The sequence below is a fragment of the Labrus mixtus genome, chromosome 21, assembly GCF_963584025.1.
Source record: "Labrus mixtus chromosome 21, fLabMix1.1, whole genome shotgun sequence".
NCBI classification, from domain to species: domain Eukaryota; kingdom Metazoa; phylum Chordata; class Actinopteri; order Labriformes; family Labridae; genus Labrus; species Labrus mixtus.
In genome coordinates this window covers 23657690-23673656 of record NC_083632.1, presented here as the reverse complement: position 1 = coordinate 23673656, position 15967 = coordinate 23657690, and the positions used below count along the sequence as shown (strand labels likewise).

The following is a 15967-nucleotide window of genomic DNA, read 5'->3' as shown; positions in this document are numbered from 1 at the left end:
TATTATGCATTGAGGCCCAGCTCAGTGTTGGGGTAAACGTTGCAGGGTTAACTCGATAGTAGTATGGTATGCTATGAATATTTCTCCCACTGAACAGTTTAACAAATAACAGAGCCCTAATTAAAAATATGTTATCTAACATGTTTTATCTTTTTAAAAAAAACTTTCCAATTTGATCTGTTTTCCCAATCTTTATCCATTCAAATTGTATTATGTGTTCTGTGCCATGAGACAGAGGCTGAAAGGCAGTTAAAGAAATCTCTCACTGGCATGTTTATGCCTTTAATGAAAGTGAAATGTGGAAATGTGAGGTTATCAACCAATATGTCTGGGAACTTCCCAGCAGTGCTCAGAAATAAAGCACTCTCAGGTGACTTAACACTTAGCTTTCTATTAAGCGGGCCGCTGCCGTTTATGCCGATTTCCGTCAGATACCCAAACAAACTGGGTCTATTAAGGGAATTCAGAGCCAAGGCAGCCCATATACAAGCTTGAAACAGGAGGTGTTTTGTAGCTTTATCAAAGTTTGTAAGAGCTGGCAGGGCCTTGTGGGAGTGCGATAATAAAAGAAAATGGCAGTGTTATTGTTATTAGTAATCAAAGTAAATGGCCTCTAGGGTATGAGTGGAGAAAACGTAGGAGGAGGGGGAGGGTGGGAGTAATAAATGGGAAATTGGAGAGTTTTTGCTTCTTGCTAAGACACGGTTTGGTCCCAGAACCAATCAGTATTGAAATTACAATGTACATTTGTGACGTCATTGGGAAAAATGGTAGCCTTTTGAGATTTCTATTAAGAGCATATAGAATAAAATCAGTATTAGCTTCTACTTATCTAAAAGACGTTTGTGAACCTATTTAGCTGTTCCACACTCTGCAGCTGATATAAAGGGAATTCTGCATTATGCAAACATTATTTCACTATCTAAAGTAATTCACTCAACTAAACATAGGTCTCCTGTCCTGATGTGTATATTTGCTGCATTGTTTCCTGTTCACTTATTGGACACAGGAGACATCAAGTACAGTCCACACTTGGGTTATAAAAAGACATTGAATCTGCTACGGCATAGTGCCAGTAAATAAATCTTTATTTCCATATCCTCTCATGGTGACAGTGAGGTAGTTCCAGTCATTTGCCGAAACCCCTGAGTACAATGGAGAGGCAGCCACGCATGTCGGCCAAGCAGTTTTTATTTCCCAGAACAGTTCCCCTGCAGTACGCCTGGAGAGGAAACTCTATACATAACTATTTAAACATCACCCTGTATTACAGCATTCAGCACTTGAACCAGGTGGAAATTTAAAGAGTGCAGTTGATGACATCTTAACTTCAATGTCAGAAGGGAAATAAATCTCCCCTTCAAATAATCAATATGCTAACACACACCCAAACACCAGCACACAGACATAAAGAGAGGTAGAAACGTCTGATTTACTCTATGATATTCATGCTCACACACACATCCACAAGCAAACACACATTGTATTAGTTAGCATTGTGTTGAGTTTGGCATGTAAGGGGGAGCAGGGGTTCCAAAGTGCTAATCCATTTGAACTGTGCATAAAGGGAATCAATAAGAGCACAGAGAAATCACCAAAGTCTGGGGGGGAAAAGGAGGGCAATACCCAAGAGGCCTGGGTGTAAAGTGCTTTTAGACAGTTTGCCACTGGCCTCATTTGGTTCTAATTTCATTTAATATTCCCAGCTCTTTCTTTTTCATCCCCTCTTTAGAGTTTTCCTTTCTTATGTGCCTGAGAGCTGTCAGATTAAATGAGACAGACAAACAACGAGGTTAGAGATTGCTGTAATTTTGCTCTTTAGAAATTCTGATCGTAACATACGGTCAGTGAAGAAAGGGAAAGATTCCTGCTTGTGCTGCCATTTTCTGACATCTTACTTTTGCTCTGTGTCTGATTTAAAATTACATCATCTTGAGAATGTATTTAACACTGAAAAGCTTTGACACAAAGAAAGCCTGAAGCCAAAGTGTAGGACACTATTTCAGTTTGATAAAATATACATTTACCATGGATACAATATTTGGTGATGTTGACCCAATATGTAGTTTGTAGTAGTAACTTATAATCTACATAAGGTAAAACACTAATCACATGTATGTGATTGGAAATCAGAATTGTTGTACAGTGTGTCAAACTGGATGGGGCTCAATTGTAAACTATAAATATGAAGTGGACGTAGCCTCCTGGTTTCAAAAGTGAAGCCAATGAGGAGGTGCCTTAAAGCTGTATTATTTCTAATGTCCAGCAGGGGGAGAATCAACTTGTTGTGATATTAAGATTGCACATAAACAGACAAGAAAATAACCCTTCATCCTCAGAATGGAATGGCTACCTGTGATGGACACTGAACTACCATGAGACAGAGATGTTACATTTTGTATACAGTCTGTCATTTAAATCTGCTCATTCTGGTCCTTTAAGTGATGGAGAAAGATTGCCCAGGTGCTCAACTTGAAGCTTAATATCTTAGGTTTACAAACTAATGCGTTACATCACGCTACAGATGCTATGCCACGATTTTCTTTTAACATTGAAGTCTTCCCATCTTCTACTTTGATAGATAACTTTAAAAGTTGATATACTGATGGAGATTTGACATTTGACATGATTGACAACTCTCTAACAGGGGTATTCAATTAGGATTCAAAAGGGTTCAGTTCCAGAAAATGTCTTCAAGCGAAGGTCCCGAGCATCATTATGTCTAACTTGTGATCTGATCTAAAGTGAAGACACTTGGCACGTTGTTGGTCAGTGAATGATTGTGTCAGGATTCTGGTGGCTCAATCTTATTGGGCTCTTAGTTCATTTATTTTGTGTCCTCCTCCTCAGATTTGAGTTGGTACATTTGCTGTAAACATATGTGCATTGTCTCGTACTATGTTTGACATGTTGAGCATTTAATGATCGTGAGATGTCAGTCTTCTTTTAAAGTGCCTGTGGGGAGAATGGACATATAAGAGTGTGTCTCTTCTGTCTTCTTTTAGAGCACACCATGTCTACTTTGCCTCAACTCACTCTCTGCTTTTCTTTCTGAGACTTTTCTCTCCTCTGACTCCTCCATGTGTTTTTGTATTCTCACACTCACCGTGTTCACTCGCATTGCCTGCTCCAAGTAAAAGATTTCATTGGCTGAGTAGAGTCACGTGTGATGAGTTGGTCCGTGACCTTCCTGGCTCGAATACCTCCTTGCTTTTGGATGGGCCAGGAGTTATACAGACAAACCAATATACACATTTGTACACATGCATGAGCTGACACACCAACAAGCTCAGACACAAAAAAAACACACTCGCATGCCCATTAACAAATAAATGCAGCCATACACACAAATATGCAAACAGCTCTGATGTGTCTGCTTTCATTTGCAATTTTAAAAAGATATAGCTTTAAGCATACATGTATGTATGCATGCTCACACACACGCACGCACACACACACACGCACACACACAACTATACTGTACATTAGAGCTGGGAATCTTTGGGTCTCTCACGATTCGATTTGATTTCATTTATTGGGGTCACGATTCAATTCAGAATCTATTTTTGATTCAAAACGATTCTGGATCCATGATTCATGATTCACAGTCTATTTTTGAATTAGCACACACTTATCTGTGAGACTGGCTGAATTTCTTGCAGCTCAATTTGACATTCTGCTGAGTTAAAGAGTTAGCTTTAGCACTTAGCAGGGAGTGACTGACTTGCCCAAAAAAGAAAAGAAAAAATAATTTTGGGAGTTATAAATCTATTTAAAATGTCATTAGACAAGAATCACGATTCTTACTTAAATCAATTTTTTCCCCAACCCCTACTGTACATGCACACAATGTGTTCCTGACTGAGGATGCTGCAGGCTTCACTAAGGGAGATTTATGAGGCTGGCTCCCTCTTGTCCTGTGTGTCTCCGACTTGATACTCTGGTTTCCACTCCAAACCTCAACTCAGCACACAGGCACATAGAGACGGGGGAGGGAAAAAAGTGGGATGTCAGAGGAGACTGAAATAGGTAAGAAGAGGAGGGTTGCAGGAGGAGGAGAGAGAGTGAGAATGATTGAGACTGAAGTGGATGAAAAGACAGATTGAAAAGTTGATGAAGAGCGACAGCCAGAGTGAGTGATGAAGAGAGCTGAAGACTGGACTGTGAAGTTGGAAAGAGAGAGGAAAGGGAGAAGTTAGGAAATAAAGAGTATGGGAGAAAAAAATAAATGTAATGTTGTGTGTCTGTGTGTTACTGTGTGCAGAGACAGACAGCCAGTGGGTCAGAGGGCTAATGTGGCTCCATGTGTTGCTTATAAGCTGATAAAAGACAACCAAGGAAACTACAGCTCCTTGCCCACTTTCTGTGAGTGTGTGTGTGTGTGTGTGTGTGTGTGTGTGTGTGTGTGTGTGTGTGTGTGTGTGTGTGTGTGTGTGTGTGTGTGTGTGAGAGAGTGTGTGTTAGGGTTGCGTTTGGGGTCAGAAGCTGAAAGAAAATCAGTTGGGAACCCAGGAGGCCTGTGGTTTGAAACGTGTCTTGGAAAACGGTTAGCAGATCAAGATAGGAAGGCCAGGTAGTACAGACCTCCACACCCACGTCGTGCACAAAGGAACAGGAGCACTGTGAGGGCCAACAAACAGGAAACCTTTTTCTCTTCTCTTATTTATGATTCTCTATTCCCACTTCAAACTCAATCAGTCATCCATGTTTTCCACTCGATAGAAGAAATCTTCCACATTCTCTCTTAACTCTTATCCTACCAAGTGTACCTGAAGGACTAAATACACTATTGTACATTCCAACCATCGTACTATTTAAATCAACCTATTGTTTCTCATCAAATCAAATCATCAAAGTCAAGTAAATTATGTCATCAGACCAAAATATATATATTTATTATTTTCTGAAATAACAGTTCCTATTAGGGGAAATTAAATTGTGTAAAACTAACTTGTACAGTATGTCTCTCTATGGTGCATAAACTTAACAAAATCACTTATTATAAATAATAAGAAAAAAATTATATGAAGCCATAAGGAACAAGCATATTGACAAAGCCATGAGATCTGGACAGATAAAATAAAGTACCTATACGAGGACAACAAGTATTCCCCTGGAGTCCCAGGTATCCAAAAAATTATTTACTATGACAAACTCCATCCCCTTGTTAATGCTTGCATTAAAAACATATACTTTATTGGCTTTTCAGTGGATCTGACACGTGTCAGATCTAACCCTAACCCCCAACCACCAACTGAGTTCTCCACCTTTGGGCTCATTATGAATGTTACTTCAGGCCTTATCAATCTAGATCAACTAAAGGCTCATTTTGCACCACTGCAAGTAAACAAGGCTCTAGTTCTACTGTATCAGGGAGTGATCTCACTGTGGCTCTTGGTGTTGCTCCATCTACGGTATAAGAAAAGGATATTTCACAACAGGAGTAGAATGCCATGGGCATTCCTCATAGCTTTTCAATTGTGTTCAGTCTACATCAATATTTATTATTATTAACTGTATTATTAGTATTAACTGTCTACTGCTCTCACCTGTCACATGAGTTTGTGGAAGCATCCATCCATGCAAGTTCTCATTTTTTACAAAGGATTTATCACAGTCAGGATAATGACCCCCTCAGCCCCACCCTACATCTCCATCACAGATAAACAGCCGTGGGACTTTAAACATGGCGCCCGGCCGGCGTGTGACTGAGAGAATTGGCCAACTGGTGGCTTCAGTGGCCAGGGGTCGCCCCCACCCCTCATATCTCCCTAGCTGGGTGGGTGGCATATGGCGGCCCAGGCAGGGACCCCTTTGGTGTCACACATACACACACATACACACACACATACACACACACATATATACAGAGAGACACACAGAAGGCCTGGAGCCACCCAGGCTGGGCCCACGATCGCCGTGGGAGACATGGTGTCACCAAGCATCTGACAGAGGAGGGGTTGTGTGTATGTTTGTGTCAGTGTGATCCCACCTTAGATCCCCCCCCTCCTGAGAACGTCGTCCACTGCACGCCGCCACATCCCCATGGTGACTCCGCTGTTGTCTCTGCTCATCAAAATTAGAGAGATTTACCTCTGTGTGCACACATAGAGCACATGCACGCACTCAGAGCCAACAGGTGGCAGGCCTTGCTCAGCCCAGCGGGAACACTTCAAAGGTTAAACATACAGCAGGCCGCCCACTCTTTCCCTAGGGAGAGAGAGAGAGAGGGGAGAGAGTGAAAAGAAGAGGACAAGATAAAAGGAAAGACAGAAAAAGACTATGAAAAATTAGAGGTAGAGGGCATTGTGAACATGTATTATGAAATGTACCTGGTGTCCAGTGTTTTCTGACTAGTTACACACCCAGCTCACACTTCAAAGTCACTTCTGAGTGCTACACATAAGTAAAAGCAGAATGCCTACAGGGCTTTCCACTACACTTACTTTTTGACTAAGTGTGACCAACAGCAGATGTGTAAAAAACAAAGATGTTAGCAGACTTATCACAATCAAGCAATGTTCAGGGTTTTTCATATGTGAACAAGAAACGTCAAAACAGCCAAATATAAAAGACAAATATAATCCCTTCAGAAAAAAACATGTGGTGCACTTTCTCAGCACACCCAGCTAATCAAAAAGAGAAAGTTGAGGCTTGAGTGTAGAGCGTGTTCCAAAAACTGGATGACTCAATAGTGGAAAAACATCCTCTAAATCAGGGGTTCCCAAACTTTTCAGGTCGTGACCCCCAAAATAAGGGTGACAGAAACTGGGGACCCCCCACTGTTCTTTAAGGTGGTTAGTTAGGTATATAACGTAGCGACAGCCACGCACACACTAATAAACCTATCCAAAAACTAGGAACACAAAATAATACAACAGCCTAAAAGAATTAAAAATGTCATTTCCATTTCACTTAATGATACTGTCTTATATGACATTGGACTACTTTTTGTATATTTACAAAAATGGTAAAAAGATATACTTTTAAATGATTTTAAATTTTTTATGGAAGGCATCTCGCAACCCCCCTCTTGGTGGCTGGCGACCCACCTTGGGGTCCCGACCCCCACTTTGGGAACCACTGCTCTAAATGGTGTAAACCTGGTGTCAGACCATAGAAAACGTCTCTATGTCATCTGGTATCAGTTTTGCCTGCAACGGTCTGACGTGTTTTCTCAGCACTTAAGAGGCTGCTCATTATCAAAAGAACATGATATGAGCACCACAGGTCATGTCAACAATGATGATCAGGTACATTGCATCCAGGAAAGTTTTCCAACCCACATCTGGAAGGATCATTCATCCACATCTCACTGTTTGGACACCTTGGTGACACAGTGAAAGAGGATGTTTTAAGCAAATGTGTACCACTGAAACATTAAGACACACCTGATACATACCTCATAGAATTCTAACCCCTAGAAGTAGACCCTAAATAGTGTCCTCTTGGCTATACAGTCATCAGAAATCTCTGCAAAGGGCTGCACATATGCATGCATATGGTTTTATATGTTAGCGCAAATGTGTCTGCATTTGTTCTGTTGCCATGCCAACCTGGTGTGCATAGGGGGCTGCAGGATGCAGTATTAGCATGGCCTCATGTTTTTAGTGGGAGGCTACGGCAGCTAAGCTGCAAGAAGGACAGATTTAAAAATACTTTTTTACCTACTGCAATTGCACTTTATAACGACTCCCCTTTAAGTAAAGACAGAAGACATTTAAACTTTTAAACTTTAGCCTGAGTTGCATATATCATATATCAAACTGTATTATGGGCTCATGTTTTTTGTATTGGTGGGATATGTATGTATACATGTGTTGTGTTGTGTGTTTGTATGTGTACATGTGTTGTGTTGTGTGTTTGTATGTATGCTGGCTGCTGAATAAAGTATATCTTATCTTATCTTATCTTATGTTGCCTTTAAATTGATAAGAGCCAAACAGAGGGGACTGCTATATGAATTCTAGTAATACTGCCCCCCCTCCCTCTCTGCGTCCAGCAGCCTGCCTGCTTCCAGCCTGTCTGGTGCCAAGACTCAGATTTCAGAATTTCCTTCTACAAGCCACATTTAGAGCAGCCAGCAGTGTGTGTGTGTGTGTGTGTGTGTGTGTGTGTGTGTGTGTGTGTGTGTGTGTGTGTGTGTGTGTGTGTGTGTGTGTGTGTGTGTGTGTGTGTGTGTGTGTGTGTGTGTGTGTGTGTGTGTGTGTGCGTGCGTGCGTGCGTGCGTGCGTGCGTGCGTGCGTGCGTGCGTGCGTGTGCGTGTGTGTGCGCGTGTGTGTGCTCGCAACTTTCTCCTCTCTCACTGTCTGCCTCTCTGACCCCCACCATCCTGTTTTCAGAGCACACTGTCCTTCTGGTGCCGCTCTTTGCCTTTTTCTTCAATCAAGCCACCTCAGTTCTTTGTTTATTTTATGAGACTTGACCTGAGCAGACGACCAATGAAATACATGTCAGCTAATATGAATGGCCATCAGTGCCTTTGCGCAATAAAAACGATTGGACACACACTAACACTCAGCAGAGATGTATGTGTCCCTGTGGTAGTAAACTAGCCCCTGGTGAGGAGTTTGTAAAGAGGGGGCTTCATGCCGCTACACAGCTTACCTGGAGTCCTCTTGACACAATGTGATGGGATGACATAGGATTGAGAAAAAGGGCTGAAATGGAGAAGAGAAAAGGGAGAAAAGTATCTGAAAACAGAAGGAAGCAGAATGTGTTAATGTAGACACGAGAAATAAAGCACATTTTGTAAAATGTATCTTTGAAGAAAAAAGCTGAACTCAATGGACCTTCTTGGGACAGATATGGCTGAGTAGGTTACATTGTGTGATTTTACAATTAAACTTCCCAGAAAATAAAACATTAAATCCCTTTTTATTGCATATCCCTAGCATTCATCACCACTTAAATGCCCAGACTTATCAATGACCCAAAAAGTCTGCTTTTACATATTCTTATGATGTTTAAGAGTTTGAAGACTACAGAAGCCTTAAACAGGCTTAACTGGTTATCTCTGGATTGCAAAGCAGTATTTCCTGTGATAATGACCTTATGTCTTAAGAGCTTGAGAAAATGGCTGAAATGAACCATAGTTGTTCTTCTGACATAACCAGATAAGTTTAGATCTGAAGAAAACAACCCAAATGACCACGCATGCAAGCCCTTTTATTCCCCACTCTCCTTTCTGCCAGAAATGTAGTGACATAGACATGTCCTTTAGATCAATGCCTCTGAGTTTTTCCTGGATCTGCCCTTCCACGTTATTTAATAAAAAAACTATTAATGTGTTTGTCATGGTGTTTTTAACAAGTACACACTCATGCACTCTACGAGCCGTTTATGTATCTTTTCTACAGACTCGTGCACATACTATATGCAAACACACATAAACACAAGATCAGTGGTGTAACAAAATGTTTAATTGTTTATAGCTAAGATAATCATCTTTATTCATAGAAGCAAGAAGCTTCTTTTTTTTTAGAAGACCGTGGTTTCTGAAACAAAATTTCCAGGTTTGCATCAACCAGTGTGAAGATTGTGTCCAAATGACAGGTAGAAATAAAAGCCTATTTTATGCGTGAAAGAGAGAGAAAAGAAGAGTGGAAAACACAAATGAGAGGAAAATGAGTCAGAATCAAACAAACTCATCTCATGGTGAGAAGGACAAAACATTTGTTCAATCCAAATCAAATTGACACCAGAACAGTACAGGTGTTATGTTACTATTGATCATTTCACTGCAAGCTCACAAAGATATACAGATTTTAATTTGGGAATCTAATCATATTGACGGTTGAGTCTGTGTGTTTCCATGAGTGAGTGTGGACGATTCAACCTGCACTGATGACAGCAGATTGGACAGATTCATAGTTTCTTACAGTTCTGACTGTGTCACGTAAACATTGCAGCATAAACTACGACTTGTCAGACTTAGCAACATTTTCCACTCTGCTGTCAGGTTGCTGATTTGCTTTTCTGAGATTTGACTCTGCAGACCAGTGTTATGAGCTGCTATGTGCATACTTGTGGCTGCCTTTTAGCGTGCAAAGAAATCTCAGAAATTATGCAATCCAGAAGCCATCCACCTCTTTCACGTTTACTTAAATGACAGGTCTTTCCCATGAAGACTTTTCTCAAACACAAAGCTTTTGTCTAGAATCTGTCTGTGAATTTATATGTAGTCTTTGTTGACATGTGACTCACTGTCTAGAGGACTAGACTGTTTGCATAAACATGCTGATATAAGCTACAGTAATAGAGCGGATGCTGTGTGAATGTGTGTTTGCTGTTTGGGGGTGTTGATTGTTTGTTGGGCTGATGCAGTCTCACTGTAGGAGGCTGGTTTTTTTGATGTGGGATTGATTGAGGGCCAAACATGGAGTCTGGCTTTTGGTAGAGATTTTGGTTTCCCAAGAACAATTGCTTCCTGTTTCCCAACCTGGTAAAAGCGTAGGAAACTGTGTGACATAGACTGCGTGTGTGTGATCTGTTTTTTGCTTTGCTTTGATCTTTCGTCATTTACACAGATTATTGTAGCAGTGATTGTCTTGGACCAAAAACAATGCCTTCAAGATGGTGAATGTGTCAATGAAAATGTAGTCGGGTCTGGTTTGTTTCACTCCGAAAACCTCTCCAACCAACTTCTGTTATCACTCCATTTAGTGTGAATGCTTGACTTAATGTTATTGAAATATAACATATCAATATGGCTTCCAAAAACTTTCAATAAGTTTGTCATTATAATCTTTGAAGTTGAATCAGGTCCAATTTTGGTACTGCCTGTGGTAATTGAATTTTCATTCCATAAATACCTCTATATATACAGTAGGGATTGGTCCAGGACAGCCATCTAAATGTTTGTCATCTGGAATGTGAAAATATCAGATTTCCACACAGTCCAAAAAAGTTTGCATTCTGACAGAATTCAGTAAAATAAAATCTCACAATAAGTACAGTTTAAAACAAGCTGCATGTTGCCATGCCAGAGGAATGGGATTGGACACTGAATTTGTTGAAATCATATACAAAAGTTTTTATTTTAGTGTGAGAAGGCCTTTTACCCCTCTGCCCCCCACATCTGTGGTGTTCCTAGGGGCTCCGTTGTGGGGCCTCTTATCTCCTTCCTTTCTATGCTCATCTTATTATGAAAAACAGCATCTTATTCCATAGCTTTGGGGATGATGCCCAGGCCCCAGCTATATCTCTGGTTAAAATGCTGTAGTACTTAGTCTAACAAGAACCTGTTAAAATTCCTCCAGGATGTCCCAGATCCCCAACTGAAGTGTTTCGTTTGACCCTCCGTAATCCACCTGCCTTATGTGTGGCAACTTTGGCCCATCTTCATACTTTGTAAAACTAAATGTAAAAAAAACAATTGGTAGATTATTGATATTTGATAAATGGATGATGTCCATGGGAAGAGACTGCTTTTATCAACTGTACTCCTTGGCTAAAGTTGAACATTTTTATGGCTAGCCCTGCATTTGGTACCAAGTACCTAGATGTCTATAACTCCTTGGATAAAGTTGTTAGTCAGTCTTACCTCCATGACTGCAGTATGTGCAAAATGCTGCAGCAAAATGTTTACATTGAGTAGAAATTTACTATTACTCTAATCAATGGAAACAATGTATACATGCAAAGAGGCCATTTGTAATGGTATCATCTTGATACCAGCCTGTCTTTCTATTGCTCATTTCTACTGTACCAGAGCTGTATTGCTGCCAATGTAAACCCAACATTTACTGCTGCTGCTATCTCACATTAAAAGCATTCAAATAATGAAAAGTGGACTGGCTTTTAATGTGAAGCAGTCATGGCAATCCTCTCTGTGGTTAGTACTAACCAACTCAAGTTGTTCAACAAGTATGCATCTGCTAGACATTTTTGACACAATTTATTGACAGTAGCTCACGGTTAAATATTGTAAGGGAGTAATGGAACAAAAAGGAGCTGTTAGATGAGGAGCTGCAGGCGAGAGGCTGCAGAGCTCCCCATCAAAGCAACCAACTCCTTCTACTCTATGTTATAGTTGTATAGAAAACTATTTGCATTATGAACTGCATGAAATTAGAAAAATAACACTAATAGAAAAAGGTTTGGAAAGCCAGTGTCATCAGTACCAAGAAAAGGTTTCCTGAAGGTATTTGTTGAAAAAGATTGATTCATCAGAACCCTTCTTTTTCAGATGCAGCCTGCTCACTGTTTGAAATGTTGTTCTTTTGAATCTGAAGATTGTCTTTCATATTTCACTAGGGTAGGGGGCATGTCATTGGCGAATGACATCCAAGTTTCACGTGTAGGACGCTGCATCTCTTTGAAAGTGAAGACGCATACGTACCACGTTACAGACTCCCTTATGTCGTCAGAGAGCGATGGGGCACTGTCCTGCCAACAGAAAAAAAGTTTGTCTGTTCCATCTCAGACAAATAACAATAAGCCCGGGGCTGGATTCCGATGGGCTTTCTCTTTGAAATGGGATACCGGCACACGCATTACAAATATATCTCTTGTTTTATCTTCCGGGCCAGGCCCATGGAAAAATTATTCCAAATACCTGCCACGCTTTATCTGGAACCCTGGAATAGGTTAGGCCCGGCCGGGAACACGAGGATGTCTAAAATAAGGCCTCTATTACGGGATGGAGTGGAGATGGATGGGACAGAGCGGGAAGGGACGGGGATCGGGGGTATTTTAGGTGTATCGGCACTGTGAAAAAAGGGCTTGTTGCGGGGGCTTGGAGCTGCTTTAAAGTCTACAATGTGTGCCGCCGTCAGCTGTTGTACAAACTGCATGTGTTGGGGAGGGTTTGTGTGTATGTGAGTGTGAGTATGTGCCTGTTTGGGCTCACGTCCGTAGTGGAGCATGAGTATAAATAACATTTTTCCTACAGATGTTCTCACCTTCACAAATCTGTTCTTGGCCTATGTGATACTTCTTGGCACATGGCATGATGGTCCGACGTAACTCAACCTTTATTTAGTTTGCTCAACCTCTGCCTGCCCCTGTTCAAAGCATTGCTTTTAAAGAACAACATTTACATTGGGGTATTTAACTCATGATGTTAAACAAGGAACTAAAACGCACACATGATTTGAAATTGGAAGCTCTTTTAACTATCAATCGAAAGATTTGACAGCTTTATTCCAATCTTTAATGGTTATCTTATTTTTTTATCTTAAAAAAATATTTTTTTGCAAAATAAGGTGAGCTTCAGTTGGGCTTTGATGCTGGAATAACAACACCTTTTTCAAACTGCAATAACATAGGGATTCAGAGTTAAATGAAGGAAACAAGAGAGGGGTTTGGAGAGAGGGAAGGAGAAGAAGAACATGGGAGAGAAATGTGAGTCAATATGCTGATAAGGGGAAAGTGCGATGAGAAGGACCAAGGCAGAAAAACAGAACAGGGATACAATGATAAGAAGAAAAAGTAGTAGGATACATCAAAGGATGCACAGAGGGTGCAGGAACAGAAGGTGAGAAAGCTGTTGAAAGTGTGTCCTTGAGGAATTCATTTATCTCTCCGCCTGTTTGGTGGGACTTGTTAAAGTGTCTGTCACCATCGCCTGTAGCGTCCTGCTGACATCTCCTTCAGCAGTTTTGAGTGTGTGTGAACGCCACAGACCAGACTCACCCTCAGAACAGTGTGTCATTTATGTAGTTCCCATAGCAAGATGGAGAGAGACAGCATAGTCGTCATACCAGCAATGCCAAGACACTAGTTGTGAGAGATGCCGATCTTCTAAAGTTCAAAAGAAAGAGTTGACATTAAAGGGCAGCACTGGCAAACCATCAACCAGGTAGTAATAGATGTAAGAGAATCAATTATGCCAACACGTTGCCAAACTAGCTGATCATTGCAATTTTTCACCATGTCATAGATCAGCAATGTGGTTTGAACCCCCTCCCCTGAGGGTTTCAAATCATTTAAAGTGTCATGATAACAGTGGGATAAACCACTCAAGTAAAGTATTCCTTTGATAACCACATTTTTTATTTATATATTTTTTGTATGATAATCCTACACAGGTTCAGAAGACTAAATAAGTCCCATTTGAGCTCTTCATCTCTCAGCATATGCACTATAGTATATGGTTGTATGAAATGGATAGCTTAGCATATTGGAAGAGGGGTTGTATGACACATAAGAATACAGGGCCATGGTGAGGTTAAAACATAGCCTCAAAAGAAAGGTCTGTTTACATTGAGGTAAACTGAATTGATGAAAATATCCACAAATACATTGTACACTTAAACTGATATGTCGTCGTACATGGAGGAACGTTCCTTGTTTCTTGTGATCCTGAAGCAGTACATAGCTTAGCTTCTGTGTAGGAACTCCAGCTTCTCCATACAGGGGACCTTGCTGACTTTTATATACTGTGCAGTACACTTATTATTGATAAATGCCTCATGCAACCCCACTTCAAAACTCCCAAAGTATTCCTGTAACAGTAGGCATTAAATGGGTTTCAGCATTTGGCATGCATAGTTGATCCAGGGTATAGAGTGACTCTTAAAACTTAACTCTCGTATTTAGTCTTTTGATTTTCTGTTGCTTTGCTCTACAGCCAGAATCAAAACGTGTGTGCTGGATAACCTGTACGGCAGAAATGGCTTTCCAAACATATAATTATGTGGGATGTTTTAAATCCTTCATGAATGTATAGAAAAAAGAATGTAGACAAGAGATGTGATTATTTTGAATCACTAGTTATGAGTTAAAAGGTCAGTAAATCGCCTTTTTGCTTTCAGTTTCTTTTACTTTTATCCTTGCATTGTTAAATTACAAAAAGGCCTCAAGCCTTTTAAGTAACACAAATGTGAAATACTCAAATGTTATCAAATGGAAGGTTTCGATTTTTTTATTGGAAAAAAGCTGCATGGATACTTAAAGATTACGAATCAGAAGAGACGAAGATGTCTATTTGCTCTTTTCTCTAACTCCTCTTCTTTTCCCGCCCATCTCTTCTCCAGGGCTGACTCTGCCAAGATGACGCAGCCCATGAGGGGGGACCAGGCCCACCAGCCGGCCCCAGCCCGCAAGGCGGCCAGCCTGTCCTCACCAAGTGCAGCCCGCCGCCTTTACCGCAACTTGTCTGGAAAGTTCCGTGTAGGCACCAACCCCCCTGCCCTGGAGGACAGCCTGGTGTCAGGACGGGTGGCAGACAAGGAAAGGCTGCGCAAAACCACCATAGTAAGTCAGCAAGAGAAGAAGGGAAAAAATAATAAGCCAGGGAACACTGTAAGCTAAAAATAGTCTGGGAAAACATATAGACTGGGCTAGTAAGAGATCCTTGGATAGCAACATCAAACACCCACCCGCCTTACTATTGTTGAGTAGACTGAAAATATAGAAGCAATGGTCTATTCTTATCTTCATGTAAACGCTCTTTCTTTCTCAGTTCCAGAGTAACGAAGCGTTGTTTGAAGCGGTAGAGCATCAGGAGTTGGACCTGGTGCAGCTGCTTCTGTCCCAGTACAGTCTGGAGGAGCTGGACTTCAACACCCCAAACAGTGAGGGCCTCCTACCTCTCGATATCGCTATCATGACCAACAACGTGCCCATGGCCAAGCTGCTCCTGCGAGCGGGTGCCAAGGAGAGCCCCCACTGTGAGTAGAAAAACACAATGTACTGTACCTATAATACCTTCACAACCACAGTGAAACCAATGGAGAGGCCTTCAACTGCTGATTTCATGCTAAGGGTAGGAAGCTCAATTGCTGTTGTTTTTTTATATTTTGCCATGTTCCAGGTTGCAACTCATACAAACAAAGGGAAGTTAAAAGTTAATTCACAATACACTGATACCTGATTGATGAGCAAATCAAACATACAATGGCTGGTGTAATCTGTAAGGCAATTGGTCAAAACTCACATTAACACAACATTTTTGACTTGAGCTTACCTTGCTGTTAGCTAGTTAAATTACCATTACCTAGAATTCATACCTTCTCCATTG

The 15967-nt window shown here is 41.0% G+C and overlaps 1 protein-coding gene across 1 annotated transcript in view; it reads left to right on the top strand.

Moving 5' to 3' along the window:
- The window catches only part of LOC132954992 (ankyrin repeat and fibronectin type-III domain-containing protein 1), a 153718-nt gene that overhangs the window by 113849 nt on the left and 23902 nt on the right, over positions 1-15967 (top strand). Inside the window, exons 7-8 of the mRNA XM_061027571.1 lie at positions 14982-15201; positions 15410-15617. Of these exons, the coding sequence (XP_060883554.1) occupies positions 14982-15201; positions 15410-15617 (428 nt within the window). The remainder of the gene's footprint in view (positions 1-14981; positions 15202-15409; positions 15618-15967) is intronic.